At 46.4% G+C, this 17,024-nt stretch overlaps 1 protein-coding gene across 5 annotated transcripts in view; it reads left to right on the top strand.

Moving 5' to 3' along the window:
- The window catches only part of RFFL (ring finger and FYVE like domain containing E3 ubiquitin protein ligase), a 29,769-nt gene extending 12,912 nt beyond the window's left edge, over positions 1-16,857 (top strand). For 4 of the 5 annotated variants that reach the window (XM_071448180.1, XM_071448182.1, XM_071448181.1 and 1 more), the window contains 6 exons: positions 5,632-5,816; positions 10,228-10,632; positions 12,118-12,204; positions 12,546-12,753; positions 13,907-13,930; positions 14,442-16,857. In XM_071448180.1, the coding sequence (XP_071304281.1) occupies positions 5,637-5,816; positions 10,228-10,632; positions 12,118-12,204; positions 12,546-12,753; positions 13,907-13,930; positions 14,442-14,623 (1,086 nt within the window). In that variant the 5' untranslated portion in view covers positions 5,632-5,636 and the 3' untranslated portion in view covers positions 14,624-16,857. Of the gene's footprint in view, positions 1-14; positions 4,894-5,631; positions 5,817-10,227; positions 10,633-12,117; positions 12,205-12,545; positions 12,754-13,906; positions 13,931-14,441 lie in introns of those variants that run through there. The other variant, XM_071448184.1, reaches the window with a different exon arrangement.
- Positions 16,858-17,024: the final 167 nt, after the last annotated feature.

Here is a 17,024-nt window from a genome sequence, read left to right as displayed (position 1 = left end):
AGCAATTAAATGTTTGTCTTTGTTGCATATTTAGATCATTAGAGATGATGGGAGATGTCTCCAGGCTTTTGGAAGGCACAGCACAAAATGGAAAAGTGCTTCCTTCTTCCACAACACAATTTCTTGTGTCTCCCCCACCTGAATGCTCCTGTTTCTAGCTGTGATCCAGTGCTGGTATTTATTTACTCATTTTTTCAAGGTCTGCATGCTGTCACCTTGGGCAGGTGAAGTAGTACCTTTACTCATAAACATATTTTTTCCTATCCCTACATAAAAATCTGACAGTTTCAGTCCAGTTATTTTATACAGTAAATCAGATGTACATTCCTTGTGTCAGATTTGTGTCCCATCTCTTCTTTTCTCCTGCTCTGTACTGGTTGAGACATCATGTCTGCAAATGTCATGCTCAGACTGGCAACCTGCTTCCTTCCCTTGTCCCTTCTGCAAGTGGCTCATTTGCTGACTTTTCCAGCTGTCCCAACATATGGCTGCTCCCATTTATCATAATTCAGGTCTGTGCCTGGAAAAAAGGCTGATAAAAATAATGCTTTGTGCATAAGTGGCATTTGAGCAGATTATTCTATAGCTCTGTTATCAAGCAAATACTGTTTTTTTGACCTTACTATGAATTCAGTTTGGACGTGGTAGGTCATTAGTGAAACTAATTTTAGCAAGGCATTTCTTATCAGTGCAGGTTTGTTGAAATAAAAAAAAATAGTAAATTGTAACAATGAGCAATTGTGCAACACTATTAATGGAGCACCAAGGTGGTTAACTCATTAAATACTTCAACCATTTCAAACAGCATTCATCAAAGTGAGATCTGATCCATTTTGCAGGGATTAATAACAAAAATAGTAATTTTAAAAGAGACCTATCAATACATGAGTATTTTAAAGCCACACTGTCTCTTTCTGGCCTCTTGAACAATTTCCTTGATCTTCAAACTACTGGAAGTGGCAGGAACAAATGATTTTGTGCTCAGCATTATCCCAGGGTTGGTGTGTGGTGTTGAAAGTTGTCTCACTGCTGTTGTGGAGGAGTGTTCTGGTTTGAAAAGGAAGTGACTTTTTTGGGAGGTTTTCATTCTGAGTTCTGTGTGTTTCTTTTATATAGTTGTAGGTTAATAAAGGTTTTTTTGCCTTTATTCCTGAGTTGGAGCCTACTTTGCTCTATTCCTGGTCCCATCTCACAGCAGACATCAGGGAGAATATATTTTCATGGGGCTGCTGGCATGACGAGGACACAGAGCCTGTGTTGGTGTGGAGCAGCTGCTCTCTGCAGGTCCTGAAGGCTGTGGAAGGTTCTGGAGAGGGAAGGGAAGGGGGGAGTCTCTCCATGGGTGAGGGGCAGAGAGGAGCTGGGTGTTTTGATGGAGCAGCAGCTGATTGTGGTGAGCAGGGCAGGCGTGGGGCTGCTGAGCAAACAGCGCTGCAGGGAAGCTGCCCCTGCCAGAGCTGCCCTCTTGCACCTCCCTCCCTGCCTGGCGCCCAGCTCCATCTGCAGTAGCCTCAGGGGTCACCAGCCCTGCTGTTCCAGTGGTTAAAGGCCTCTCAGGAGCAGAACTACCTCCTGCTGTGGTTTCTTCTTGTGTGGGAGTGGAATCAGCTGCTCCTGGGAGCTCAGCTCCTTTTGATCCCTTGATTCAAGTGTCTCCTTGGTGCTGCTGCATTCCAGCTGCTGAATTCCTGAGCAGTCAGGAAAAGGAGCCAGGCCCAGTCCTTGAGAGCTTTATTATACAGAGCTGGAAGCTCATTGATTCTGAGATATTCCTTGGCTTGCTCTAGTCCCTTGTTGTTTGTACCCTTAGGAAAATAAAGGCAAATTTTATATTCAAACATAAACCACAGTTTCCCTCTGCAGCCACAGCCTAGCCTTTGATGAAATCCATTTATTACACATGCATGTGTAATAATTGTGTAATAAATCCTGTGTGGAGGCTGTGAGCCCTGATACTCCAGCTAGCAAGGTTGTGGCAGTGGTATTGCATATGGAGTGAGAACCTGAGTTCAAACACTTTTTTAAATGAAGATGGGAAGTAGAAGAATCCAGGCCTGCATTATGAATTCTATCTTCAACTATGTATGGGAGGAAAACTTTGACATCACTGGTATTTCCTTCAGAATTAAATTAATGCAGAACTCTTGGCGTTGTGTAGAACGTGTTAATGAACTGGTGATGAAATGAATTTCACTCCTCTGTTTAAATCCAGTCAAGAGAGTCGTGGCATGCACAGCTTCATGCTGGAAAAATAAATAATCAAATCAATAAAAGCAGTCCAGCAGAGCATGGTGGAGTGCTGGCACCACTTTGTCCATGGGAAGCACCTCCCTGCCATTTACTGGATTTCTTCTGGCTTTCCTTAAAGCAACTGCAGAAAGAAGATGAAACAGCCCCTTCCCAGGGTGCTGATTGCCACGTGGGTGGATGTGTTTGCAGGTCCAGCATGGACTGTTTGATCTTGTGTCTCCACCCTTGATGAAACTCCCTCTCCCTTGCCCTGGCAGATGCTCCAAGCACAACGTGCCCTTAGCATTTAGGGCAGGTGGTTTTTGGCTGCCAGCAGTCACTGCTGGGTGCCTGCCATGGAGCTTCCAGTTTGCCAAACCCAGCTCAGCTGTGTGGCTCGAGCAGTTGTTTCTGTGGCTGCATGAGGCAGTAGAGGCACCTTGTCCAAGGATAATGCTGCTATCAGCAGTGCCTGGAATGTCAGCTATGCCAGTAAGTCCACATCTTTTATTCAAGATGTTCCTGAAATCCATGCTGTCATTAAGTTTTCCAAGCTGTCACATTGTTATTAGCCAAGTTGCTGTAAGTATTTTCCCAACCCTGGAGCACAACACACAAGTAGCTTTTTCCACTGGATGTTCTTTTATCTGGGCATTAATTTGTCACTTTGGTGGAGCTGTGGAGCTCCTTGGGTGCAGAACAGCAGCTCCTTTGCAGGGAGTTGACAGGATTTAGACAGGGCAGGACTCTCTGGTTCTGACCCTCAGACTGCCACATCTGTAACATCCACCCACCCACCCATCCACCCACCCACCCACCCACCCATCCATCCATCCAGGAAATGAGCAGTTCCTGGGCTGTGCTGACCATGTACCTCCAGATGGGTAAGAGAATAAATAAGGGAATAATTTTTCTGTAGCAAACATTGTAAGAGTTATTAAGGAAATGATCATCCTGAAATTCCAGTGAGGCATTCTGCTTGTAACTTGGAGTCCTCTATCAGTGGCAGTGCTCATTTCCTTGGCTCTAAAGCTGATCCTGTCCAGAACAATGGAAAATCTCTCTTGAAGCAGCTGCTGAATCTTACCTGTGCTTCTTGCTGCTGCCTTAGTGCAGCTGTAGGCAGCTACAGAGGTGTTTTGCATGTGTGCTCCTTTTTAAGGAGAAATGTTATGGATCAGAGGACAGTCCTGGTTGTTGTTTGTTTATGGGCATTTCCCTTCTGTGCTTTTGCAGTTGAGCAGGATTAAGGTTCTTCTAAAGCAACATCTGAGCTTTTTGTTGGCCTTTTAATTCCTGGCAATCACAGAGCTACAACCCCAGCTGAATGCTGAGCTCTGTCTTATTTTATCCCAGTTTGTGCACTGCCTTGTGTTTTTCTTCCCAATGTTTGACATGTTGCAATGTTCCAGAGTGAATTAGTGGGCTGTCTTTTTCTAGGAAAACAGTTTTTGGGGGCAGGCAGTAGCATTTGTGTATTCTGTTATCGTGGGTGGCCTTCAGCTTGCAGGGGTCCTTGAAACAGGAAGGGAGCTGAACTCTGGGTGCAGTTTTGCACTGCTGTGGAGGCTGTGAATGCTTGTTGGGCTGTGCAGCTTTCATGTTGTTTAGATTTGTGATTCCTAGGAACAAATTAAACCTCCCAAAGAACGTGATTTCAAGTAGAAATTCTGTGTTTTTGCAAAAGAAAGGCTCTGTTAACTTCTGAGTGGGACAGAGAGCTGGAAATGAACATGCAGAGAGAAAAAGGGTAATTGTTTCTTTTATCTGTGCCATCTGAAGTGCGTGTTTGATTGCAGGGCAAAGCTAATAGAGATGAATGATAGATTATTTCTGTTGGTGCAGTGCTTTCCTCTGTGTATTTATTGGGATCTCCTTGGCAGCCTAAGTGCAATCCACACTATTTATTGAGATCTGGTGTCATTTCCAGTGCAGCAATGAGCACATCAGCTCCACCACGAATCCAGGGTGTGAATGTGTAGATTTGTATTGAAACTCTGCAATGTGCTGAGCCTGCAGGGAGGGCTCCTGGCTCAGCTCACACTGTGGGCTTTGAAAAGCATCTGTGCAGGACAGCAGGGACTCTGAGCAGCCAAATTCAGCCAGGTTCTGAAAGGATCAAAGATGCCACTAAAGCAACAGATACTGGAACAGCACCAGAGTGCAAAAGCTTCCCAATTCAAGTACATCAGCCCCAAAGTTTCAGCACAGCTTACAAAAAATTATTATACCCAATAACCTTTAGGATTCCCTTCCCAGCCCCTTTCCCTTGGGAATCTGGAGTTTCACAGTGGCAATACTTAGTGAGTAACAAGCAATGAATTGGCTGTGCAGCTGAGAGATGTTTTATTTCCAGAAGTTTCTAAAATCAAGCAGTTGCTGAACACTATCAGTGAGGGAGCTGATTTTTAAGACATAAAAGAAACAGTTCAGGAACTCCCATGTGAGAGTAGAAATGCAGAGGAGGCAATTTGTATTCAGTTTAGCCCTAAGTGGTGACACATGGTGTGTGCTCCAGAAACTGAATGCCCAGATGAATTCAGATTTCTTTGTAAACTCCCAAAAGCAAGTTTGTAGCAGTGTATTTCTGGAATATTGCAGCAGAGGTGGTCTGAGAAGACTTTGGAACTGAGCATTTTGCACTGGACTGTGTTAGTATTTTTGGTAAGTGTGTGTGTGTGTATATTTTGCATATAAAATTTGACTTGAAAAAAATAAACAAGTGATTTTGTGTCTCAGCTGCAGTTGTTTTCCCAAGCAAGTTACCAAAGCCAGTATTTGATTTTCTTACATTACTGACATTGACCTGCTGTTCCAGTGGTGGTTCAGCCTTGTAATGCTGTAAATTCAGCCTAGAACTGCAGTGTGTGAAGTCAGTGGCTCGTTTGTCCTTGCTTTTATTTCATCTTCTTGGATTTGTAGCTGTGAATCTGTAGAGGGATTTAGGATAAAGCTGAGGAATGGCCATCTATGATCCTGCTGCTGATTTTATTTAACTGTTCTGTGCCATCTAATTTGAGCTTTTGTGTTCTTTTCCTGATGCATTATTACATCCTGATAAGTATTGCAGCTTATGTGAAATAGAAACAGCCTGTTAGAGCAAACTCAGAATCTGATATAGCCAAGTGGAACATAAAATTTATCTTATCTTCATTGTAGTCTCTTAACTCTGTGAAGTCCCAGTAATAAAGTTCTTTTGCTCTTTATTTGTCCCTTTTCACCAAAGCTGCATCATGCTGGACTGAGCGCGTGGGCTTTGTGTGCACTTGTCAGAGGAAGGATCAGCACTGACAAACACGCTGTTAAAAATGAACCAGGGATGGGCACTGACCTGCACTTGCTGCTTTGCTGTCCCTGGGCTGGCAGGCTGTGTCCCAGCCTCTGACAGTGTTTTCCTGGCAGGTACTATGTGGGCAAGCTGCTGTAACTGGTTCTGTGTGGATGGCTCCCCTGAGGAGATGCAGCCGCCGCCGGCAGCCCGAGCCCAGGCCTACTCCAACCCTGGCTACAGCTCCTTCCCCTCTCCCACTGCCTCGGAGCAGAGCTGCAAAGCCTGTGGGCTGCACTTTGACAGCTCCTCCAGCAAGGTGAGTCTGAGCCTGCCCTGCCTTCATTCACTCACACATTTTATACACAAATCCTCAGGTCTGCACATCCCAAACGGGAGAACACAGCTCACCTTGGTGCTGGGTCTTCAGCCATTCTGTCACAATTAATGGGTGTCACCCTGGTTTTTTAAGATTTTCTAAGCCTTCTGATGTTTACATTCTTGTAATGAACTGTCTCACACACTTTCTGTGAATAACTCATTGTTTTGCATTCTTTTATGGAGGAGGAGAAATTTGATGGTCTGTTGGTTTGTCCAGTGTCATTGGAGAGGGGGCATTGTCATCCTCCAATCCACTGTCACTTTTGGAAATCTATAAATGTTGGAGTCAGAATGAAACTTTCCCTCTTTTTTACCTTGGAGTGTCCAGTGTCCATGTCCTAGAGTGACAAACGTGACTGGAAATCCTTCAGCAGATTTCCTCAATGAAAAAGCCAAACTGCTGATAATCACTTAAAGGAGCATTAACTTGAGCATAAGTTATTCAATTTCTTATTTAAAAGCACTAATTTTCTTTAAAAATAAATATTGTGGCAAGAAGCTTAATAATGTTTGTGCTTTCAGTAAAGGAAGATCTTCCTGCCTGTTTTCCAAACTATTGTTGCTCAAACTAAAAGCCAGTGAAGTTTTTTGAGGGTGTGTGTGGAACTGCTGAGCAGAAATCGCCCCAGACCAAACCCAGATCAATTTTATCTTACTTGTAAACTTGATTTGTGGGTGTATAAATGCCAAAATAATTGGTACTACAAGACTTAATTTGACAGCAAACCCTGCCTGGGGCATTATTTGGTCATGGTGGGTCCTTTAATGCTGCTTGAAAATGTTCCAGTGAGGAAAATCGTTCTGTGTCCACACTCTGTGGCTTAAGAAGTGTCTGATCTATAGTTACTGAACTTAATGATAGGAGAATTTAAAAATAATGGTGGATTCTGGCCACAGCCTTTTTAGATTATATGGGAAAGTTCATAAATTGGTTTTCCTTGCACTTTTTATTTATGCATGAGGACACACATCTGAGGAGTGGTGTGTCTTGGCAGAGCTGCTGCTTTCTGCTCCCAGGGCAGCAGGGGTGTAGATGCATTTTTGCACTGAGGAGTGCAGTTGCTTCAGGAATCAAACTCTGGTGACAAACTCTGGGGTGTGTGAGTGTGCTGGGGCTGCTCCTGGTGCTGGCTCAGCTCCAGTGGGGCCCTCCCTGCTCATGGCTCTGTAATTTTGTCTTTGGCACTGTCCTCATTCAGCCACATGTCCTCACAAACACTTGTGGAGAGAGTTACCCTGGACCCAGCACTTGCTGTTGGGCTTGGTTGCAAATAGTGGCTGGAGATAATTCTGAAATGAAACCATTTCAGGCAGCCCTGTTTTCCCCAGTGTCTCCTAAAAACCTGTTCTGTATGAGCTGCCTTAGAGCAGTGCCTTGTACAGTGGCTCCAGCTGACCTGACTCAGACAGAGAGGGAATGCTCTGGTGCACAAATTGTAGAGGGTCTGAAAACATTCCTGCCCTCAGCAGCTTCCTCCTTTTCCTGTGGGATCTGCTCTCTGTACCTGTGCTCATGCCCAGCTGCTCCAGGCTGTCAGGGAAATTGAGGTTTATATTCTGTATTCCAAGGGGAGCTCCCAGGCCTCCTTCCCCCTTCTGAGCAGGGATCTCTGGGGGTGACTGGAGCCCCGTGCTGCAGGAGGGGATGCTGGAACAGCTGAGGAGGGGCTGCCAGAGCTCACCCCTGAGGCCTCTGGGGTAATGAAAACATCCCTTGGAACAGCCTGGTGTGTTTGTGAGCCATGGGAACTCCTCAGTGCTGTTGCTATGGAGGGAGCAGTGTGTGAAATCTCACAGTGCTGCAAGGACAGCATGGAAAGCTGCATTCTCTCCTGGGAGAGGCAGCACCTTTGAACTGCAGTGTCCAGTTAATGTTTATTCTGAAATCAGGGGATAAAAATGAATTCCTTCTGCACTGGTGACCATGAGGATGGCCTTGATTGCTTTAACAAAGCCCAAACCCAACAAACCAGCAAACCTCCCCACAGAGAGCATTTCAGGGCTGTCTGACCATGCTGACTGTGCTGTCAGTGAGCTGCAGTCAGATGTGGCCTGACCTTTTAGGAAAGTTTTAATGTGCAACAACATTTGAAACAAATCCTTCTGAAGAGCACACAGTGCCTTGAATTAATGCTCTTCCAGTCAGAGTTCAGTGAAGTGTAAGAGCTGCTTCATGCTGAGATGTAGCCAAAATATCCATGTTTAAACACTTGCTGCTCAGATACAGGCTGGGGAGGTTTTTTCCTTTCTCTGAAGATAAATCCTAGTGCTGAGCTGCTAAGTCAGAGACATGCCAGGGTTTATTTTCACTTCCCAAATGTATCCTTTGATAACTGAGGCAGGATTACTGTTAACTGCAGGAACATGTTTGATAGAAGAGCCCTTGTGCTGTGTTTGCCTTGTGATACCTCAAGGTGGGAGTGCTCCAGTAGGGGTTTTCTGGCTGGTGGAAGGTCCTTGGCAATACAGGAGCTCCCTTTGGAGCACTTTGGCAGCCTGCAGGCCGTGGGGAGGCTTCCCCTGCCAGAGAAAAGTGGGGCTGCTTTGGAGTTTTGGGTTGTTCTGTGTAGTTTTTGTGTTGTTGGGGTTTTTAAATCTCAGTTCATCTGATTGCTGCCATGTCAGAGGTGGGGATTCACAGGGCAGTGTTACCAACAGGGTGATTTTCCACTTCTCTGCCTTTGTGCATTTGTTTTGTTCTCCTGCTCTAGGCACACACAGCCATCAGTTCCTGCCTCTGCCCTAAGAATTCCCCAAGGAACAGGATTGCTCCTGCAATCACAGGGTCACAAAAAGTCAATTGCATATTAATTTTTTTTATGGTGATGAAGTTAAGGAAAACTCCTCCAAACTGGATGTTCTGTGGAAATTGCACTTCCTGCCTTGCTTTGTGATTGGTGCAAGTTGCTTTTCCTTGGCAGGCCCCCAAACAGCAGGTTTGAGATAAGGTTTCAAGAGTTTCTCTCTGTGGTAGAAATGTTAAAGTCTTAAAATGCTTGAGCAGGAAATTGGGATTCTTTCCACTTAGTGTCACTGTGAGTGTAGTACAGGCTCTAAATGAGAGGCCTGGAGATGGTAACTGGGGAGCTGGGAGGGTTTCAGGCTGAAAAGGGCATCAGAAAGAGCTTTTGTAAGCAAGTAGTATATTTACACCTGTAAAACATCTGCTGTCTTTCAGCTGGGAAGTCAGAGAAGTTCTTCAATCACTAGAGCAGTTCATAAACCAGTTTTTGGTCTTTGAGTTTGTATTTATTACTTCAGCTCCACCTGTGTGTTTTCCCTTGCACAGCTCTGAAGGATCAGGATGTCAGGATCCCACAGAGGTGCTTGGCTCCTCTGAGACTGTGAATTGGCATTTTTAGCAGCACTGAAAACACTTCTGTCTTCCCCCAGGACTTTTTAACAAGCACATAATGTGGCTGTTCTGCTGCTATTCCTATTGGAAAATGTAGAATTTGCCTTTCCAAAGGGTTGAGCAGTCAAGTTTCTGCAGAAATCAGCATGGACTGTGAGTGCTTGGAACTTCTGAAAATCAAGCCCTGAGTGACAAGATCAGAACCAGTATCAAATATAAACATTTAACAATAGAATTCAATCTGTAAAGTTTTTAACTGTCTGGGGCATAACATTTCCAAAACTTCCAACACTTTCTGTCTAGCACTAACTGGTATAAAGTGATATTTCCAAAACTTCCAACACTTTCTGTCTAGCACTAACTGGTATAAAGTGTGCATATTGTTTTCAAAATAAGCTATTTTTGTATAAACAAATGTCAGATTCTTTGATGTCTGTGAGACCTTGCTGTTCCCTGTCCCTCTTATGGTGAAACCAAGATTCATTCTGTGATTGCAGCAAATTGGAGGGAAAAAATGAGGGAGGAACATCATTCATAGCAGGTATTTATGAAATAGAAATGTTTTTAAGTAGTTCCTTCAGTGTTGGAGCTTCTTAATGCACAGAGCAATGTGCACAACTAGCTGGAATTTACAATGTGCACAGCTAGACTAGATGGAATTCACTCAAAGTCTGCTGCCTCAATCTCAATTTCCTCTGGCTTAACTGCATGAGCAGGTGCAGAAAATTCCTGTCATGTGAGGGAATCTTGTCAGGATCTCACATTTCATTCTGGGTAAATGGAGTGGGAAAGGGGCTTCTCAAAGACTCAGTGATTGCTCAGGGATCATTCCTTTTTCTCCTCCAGGAACGTGGGTGACCACTTGGCACTTTTTCCTAGATGGGAGGTTTTGATTGTGCTTTAGGAGCAGCTGCTGCTTCCTTGCTGCCTGTGGCACCGTGTGCTGCTGGCACAGGGCAGGGCTGGCTCTGACTCTTTCCCCTCTCTCTCCCAGCACATCTGCTTGGACTGTAAGAAGAACTTTTGCACGTCCTGCTCAAACCAGCCCGAGGGTGGGCCCCTGCTCTGCCACCTCTGCCAGCGCTTCCGAGCCACGGCTTTTCAGCGGGAGGAGCTGATCAAGATGAAGGTGAAGGATCTGCGAGATTATTTGGCCCTCCATGAGATTTCCACAGAGTTCTGTCGTGAAAAGGAGGACCTGGTATTCCTGATCCTTGGCCAGCAGCCTGCAATTACCCAGGAAGATCAGATAAGAACAAACACATTTAATACCAGTGCCCGTGAACAGCAAGACTTTGTGAGTCACCCCCCAGCCAACCTGGCCTCTCCTACCTCACACGATGAGTCCTCAGTGTCTGCAGATCCCATCTCAAGTTCAGAAGCTCAGGAACACCAACAGGTACAATCTCTGGCCAGAACCATCTTTTGCAAACTCATTCATCTCCATTTTTGGATTAACTGCTAGGATGTTGCATGTGGTTTTGCTGTGTAAAGCTGTGACTTGCTATCACTGACTTTAATGTGCTGTTCGTTATGGAATTGAATTTGGTGGGCAGTGCTGAATATCTTGAGCATTCACTCTCAGAACATCATCACTGCTCTGGGATGTGTTTTCTCTGGTGCTCTGCTCCACACTTCCATTGCCACAAGATGCTCCTGTGACTGCTTCCTTTGGTACTTGCTCATGGCTTCTGGCACGTGTTTGCAGGTGTAATTAAATAGTTGATACTGTTCTTTAATTCCTGTGCCAGATAACAAGGACAGCCTGAAGCAGGAGCTGATCAGAGGAGATGGGGGCTGGGTGAGGTTTTTGGTGTCTCCTGCACTCAGATCAGCAGAAGACAAACCCTGAGTCTGTTGCTAAGTCTTGGTTTATGATGAACCTGCAGTTCTGATGAACCTCGGCAGGGGCATTTGAGTTTAATTATTTTTTATTGACCTTGCTTTGTTTGTTTTTCTGCTCTCTGCTAAAGGAAAGTTTACTCAGTGTTTGACATCTGCTCCTTGTCCTGTTACAAAGTTAATGGGTGTATTCAGTTCACTGTGGGCCAGAGCTGTGAAAATGTGTGTACCTTCTGCTTCCTCAGCAGATTGATCTAGTTCAAAAGAAGAGTTCTCCTGGGAGAATGTTTTTTACATATCATTAAAAGGCACTTTCATTCCCTGTTTTTCTGGATATTGCCATTCCAGTTTTTACCAGCTCTGCTCTCTTCCCTCACTGCCCCATGATACATTTCAGCTTCTTGTCCTGACTTGCATGACATGGTGCTGCAGTTCAGGCTCTTTGATCCTGATTGTTATTCTTGGGCTCTGTAAATATTAACAAGTCCCCACTTGGATAAGTGGGATGGTAACATTACAGTCTCTTTGTCAGTAGGAAACCAGAGGGAGCAGTGGCTGCTGGGGGTGAGTCAGCTGAAATTACACTGCTCATTTGATCAAGAGTTCAAAGCAACTGCCCAGCTTCTATCCTCCAGCCCTGTCACTGCTGCTCCTTCACTTGGTGTCTCTGTTTGCCTGGTCACTGTGAGATCTGAGCTGTCAGAGGAGGGTTCTGCAGAGCCTTGCCCTGAGAGCTCTGACATCTCCCCCAGGGCACAGTGTGACCCTCAGGGAAGGACTGTACACACACAATTACAAATTTGTGTATAAATTTGGTCTCCTCCCGATCCAGCCTGGAGTTCTGTACTGGAGCTTTATAGCTTCAGCAAGTGTTACTTTGTGTGAGGGCTGCCCAGGGAAAACCCTCTGTGAGTGTGCCTGGCTTGTGCCTCGTCCTGCCTGTGTCCTTCCAGAGGTCAGGGCCTCTGGACAGTGGCACTGTCCTGGAGTTGATTCCCCTCCAGAAACCCACAGCTGGTGAAAGCCTCATTTCCTCTTCCAGGCCAATGGTCACGTGCCTCCGAGCCCAGCCTGTGGAACAGCAGCTGAGAATGCAGCAGAAGAAGCAGCAGCAGAGGATGAGATACAGGTTTGTGTGTCCTGGGATGGGATGGGATGGCAGGGAATACCAGGTTTCCTGGGCTGGATTTGCTACCAGACATGAAAAGTAACTGAGAATGACCAAACCAAATCAACCCCTTCTGTGGCATCATCTTGTCCTCCACATACAGAAAGAACTGGTGTCACTTGGACACCATGGCAGAAATTATTAAGTTCTATCTCAAGATTTGTGTTTCTGGTAGATGAATTCAGAGTAGCCACTTCTCTGTACATCCAAACCTGAATCCCTGCTAACACACATGCTGGAAGTTGATTTTAATGACAGTTGAGGGTGTTGAGGGCAGGAATGATTCCCTTGTGCTCCCCCAGTCCAGTGACTCTGAGGATAACCTGGTGCTGGGCAGGAAGGCCTCCCTGTCTGACCTGACCAGCGTCGGGGACATCAACGCGCTCTCGGTGCGGCAGCTGAAGGAAATCCTGGCCCGCAACTTCGTCAACTACAAAGGCTGCTGTGAGAAATGGGAGCTGCTGGAGAGGGTCACTCGCCTCTACAGGGAGAAGGACCTTCAACATCTAGGTGAGAGACAGCAAACATGGGCCTCTTTCCAGGTTTAGCCTTTTTATGGACAGCTGTAGAAGGAAGTAGAGCTTGGCTGATGTTTCTGGTGCAGCAGAGTGGGGAGGAAGGAGGGAGTGTTTTGTACAGAGCTCTGCTCACCACTCCTCTCTCTCCTTGGAGAGAGTTGTGGGAGCCCTGCAGCAGCAGCACAAGGGCTGTGCATCCTTCACCCTTGGTGTTGTGTATGCCCCCAACAGATCCCACTGGGCACTGCCTCACCCTCACAACACCTGGTGTGTGGCTGTACATGACTGGATGTGCTGAGCTCTTACCTCTTGGCTCGTGGTACCTGACAAAGCCAGCAGGGAAATGCCCTGCCCAGGCAGGAAACTGCCACCAAAGAGCAGCTGGGAGATTCAGGATGTGCTCAGAGCAGTGGCTCCCAGGGCTGCCCAGCTGGGGGTAGCTGGGGTTTCACTCCCTTTCCACCAGAGTGCTCCTGGGCCTGCACAGGTGGCTGTGAGGGGACACAGGTGTGTAGAGAATATATCTGGCTTGGTTTTCCAGGTGCCAGTTTGCACTTTGAGGGGATTTCTTAAAAAAAAACCCCACATATTTGTAAATTACTTAAAAGAGAAACTCTCTTTAAAACTTTGATTTCATACATTTGTTTCTCAATGCTGTCCAAAGTAGTGTTGTTTTCTTAAACACATCTTTCTAGGTTTTGTCTTCTATGGATGATCCAAGATTTAAGACAGCAGTTTTGGGTTACATTCTTTCATTACCTTGTGCTTTTGATGCAAGGTATCCTTTTCTGTTCAATCCCTTGGTGATTGTGTGACAGCAGAGGAACTGGCACAAGGGGCTGCTGCAGGTGCAGTGCTGGGAAGCCAAACTCTGCACACATTCCAAGGCTGTCTTAAAAATTGAGACATCCCTTTGGATCCCTTATCTCTGGGGAGCTTTAACTGTTCTGTAAGCTCAGTATTGGAGAAAGTTCTTGTCAGTTGTTGAACCTGTCCTGATCAGAGCCCAGGCTGAGCCTCCCTTGGTGAACAGCAAAAAGCAGTTTTGGTTTAGCAACTCCCTCAGGGTTTTCAGCCCCTGCCTGGTACCACTTCTCTCCCAGCTTTTCAGACTCTCACCAAATCTCTCTCTTCTTCTCTTGCAGTTTTGGACACTGATGATCAAACTGGTGAGTGAGATCCTTAATCATGGAGTTGTTTATTGGGAAAAACCCTCCAAGATCCAGTGCAACCAGTGCTGCCAAGGCCACCCCTAAACCAGATGCCACATCTACATGGCTGTTAAATGCCCTTAAGGTTGTTTATGCCACCACTGCCCTGAGCAGCCTGTTCCAGAGCTTGACAACGTTTTTGAAAATCAGTATCAGGAGAAATTTCTCTCTCAACCTCCCTGGCACAACTTGAGGTCATTTCCTCTTGTGCTGTTACTTGGGAAGAGAGACCCCTGTTGCTTCATTTGCCTCATCACTGAGAATCTCAGTGGTTTTTGTTTCCATCTCACAGAAATTACCGTGTAAAAGCTCAAACTTCTGCTCCTTGCCAGCCGATGGAGCAGCCACAAGGGCAATTCCTTTGCAGGCCTTGTCCCTTAGGGAATCCCTCCAGCAGAGCCGAGTGGGATCACACAAACCCACCCCACCTCCCTCTGCCTGACCCCTGCGTGCTCTCCTGTCCCCTCAGGTGCTGCTGGGTCCCCCAGCACCGAGGACAACCTGTGCAGGATCTGCATGGACGCTGCCATCGACTGCGTGCTGCTGGAGTGCGGGCACATGGTGACGTGCACCAAGTGCGGGAAGCGCATGAGCGAGTGCCCCATCTGCCGGCAGTACGTGATCCGCGCCGTGCACGTCTTCAGGACTTAGGGCCGGCTCTGGGCTCAGGCCTGCCGTGCCTTAAAGCCTCCGAGCTCGCAGGGAAAGGGCCAACATCCCTGCCAACAGCCACCTTGGAGATTAGCGCGGACCCTGCTGCCAGAGAGGGAAGGAGGAAGCCTGGGGAAAGTGCTCTGCTCAAGCCATGCCCGACTCTGCTCATCCCACCATCGTGCTTTACACCACAGTGCCTGGACTCCTCGGAGCTCATTGCCAGCAATCATTAACCACCTCCATCCTAGGATAATTTGAGGACAGATGGATGCCCAGCTTTCCACCAGGAAGATCAGCTCCAGAGGCTTTGTATTTTCCTCTGAATAATAAAAGTGAACTGGGGTCTCAAAAAGTGTCCTTTGTTTTGCTGCTCAGGCTCTGCCCAGCAACAACTTGATTTTCGAAGATTGAAATGTCACTGTGCTTGTTAATTTTACTTTTATTTTTAATTTAATGTTGTTATGCTTGCAGGACAGGCAGACCATCCCTGCTTTCCCTAATTCCAGAGTAGTGCAATTGTGGAAAAATGTGTAATTTTATATCAAGGTTGTCTTTGTATTATTGAAAATTGTTGGGGAGGGAGGCTGGGAAGGCTCAGCCTTGCCTTGCGTGCTGGGTTTTTGTTTCTGTGCCAGAGGGAGGTTTCTGGTTTGATTTTTGTCAACTTTAATTTCACAGCACGTGCCAGAGGTGGGGCTCAGACTGAACTGCCCCCACCTGCTGAGGGAGCTACAAGTCCAAGGCTTGAGCCTTCCCCAGGGTTGGTGAGGAGACCACAGAGCTGCAGAGTAGTGAGGACTCCACTGCTACACAATCATATTTAAGGACAGGTGACTTTTTCTTTTTTTAGAAGGGAATCATGGAAGAAAGCCTTTGTTTCCCTTGGATCCATGAGCAATCTCCACTGCAGATCAGCTTCCCCATCCTCCCCAGGGCTCAGTTTGACAGTTGTTACCTTCCACTGCCTACAAAAGCAGTTTTGTCCTTTCTGCTGGTGAGGGTAGGGAGAGGCTGTGATCCCTGACAGCTCCTGGGCTGTGTTCAGCTGGAGGAGTCTGGCAGTTCCTCTGGAGGTGATTTTCTGGTGTATTTTGCCCTCAGTGGCCTGCAGGCAGCCAGGGCTTCAGTGCTGCCCTCAGTGTCCCTCAGCACGGGTGGCACTGTGCCCGAGCCCCTCTGCAGAGCTGTCCTGGCTGCTCTGGCTCTGTGTTCCAGCCTGGCTGCCAGCAGGGAACAGCACAGAGCCAGGGGGGCTCTGCAGTGACTCCCCTCAGCTCCTGGGCAGTGATGGCAGCAGCACAGTCACCCTTGTGCTCTGCAGCTCTGAGTGCAGGGGCTTTGCTCTGGGAGCTGCAGCCAAAGCAGCACCTGGGATGAGAAATCCATGGCTCAGGAGGCAGCAGGAGAGAGCCAGGGATGTCTCACTGAGGGGGGCTCAGAACTGCACCAAACTGCAGCAGCTGCTGCATTGACTGAACTCAGCATTCTGAGCCCTACCTCTGTCCCAGGTCAGGCTGTTCTTCATTGACTAAAGGTTTAACAGATCCAGCAGGAGAACACAGTGAACAAGTCAGTGCATCCTGACAGAGAAAAGGGCAGCTAAGGAGTGACTCTGTCTGCTCTGCAGAGAGCACAGGGACCTCCAAGAGCTGCAGGAATACACAATGTGCTGAGCAGCCTCATTTAGGAAATCCACTGTGAAAATTCATGTTGTCATATTTTTCAACAAACTCAGGGCTGGGGGAATTTAGCAGGAAGAAGATGATTCCCCTATGGACAGATGTACTTTTCCTTGTTCAGGGTAGGTTTATTGTCTACAGCAGTTAAATCAAGCTGCAGATCAATGCCTGAAATTTTAGGGATGAGAAGATCCACCCAACCCTGTGACTCCAAAATGTGCTTTGTGAAGGGAGGACTCTTCTTGTTTCCCTTGTAAAAATGGATTCTCTACTTATGGATATGAGTTGTTTTTAAAGGAAAATCAAAACCTGGAGGAAACTGATTAATGATCCAAAGGAATATAATGTTCTGAACTAATAAAGTAAATGGAAATATTTATGTGCTTTATGTACACTGTACATTGTTTAAAGATTTTAAAACTTAATATTCTACTTGAAAGGGCATGTTATTCACTATTAAATCCTCTGGTACTATGACAGTTCAACTTACTAGTTTTGGTACAGAAGTTTGGTTTATAATTTTATAATAAAGTTGAATTGTGATTTAGTTAACTTTGTTTCTGAATCTGTTACAAGCAGAGATTGTACAGCTACTGCTGAAGCTCAGCCAGAAATTGGGATCCCAGGTGCTGAAATGCTGGTAGTGGGGGGTACAGAGGAGGTGGAAAAAAAATTACCTGACAACACAAATGACCTTGGCACCACAGCCAAGAGTCCCA

This window comes from Agelaius tricolor, unplaced genomic scaffold (assembly GCF_023055355.1).
Source record: "Agelaius tricolor isolate 1412-34295 unplaced genomic scaffold, bAgeTri1.0.p SCAF_25, whole genome shotgun sequence".
Classification (NCBI taxonomy): Eukaryota; Metazoa; Chordata; class Aves; order Passeriformes; family Icteridae; genus Agelaius; species Agelaius tricolor.
This window is presented reverse-complemented; position numbering and strand designations above follow the sequence as displayed.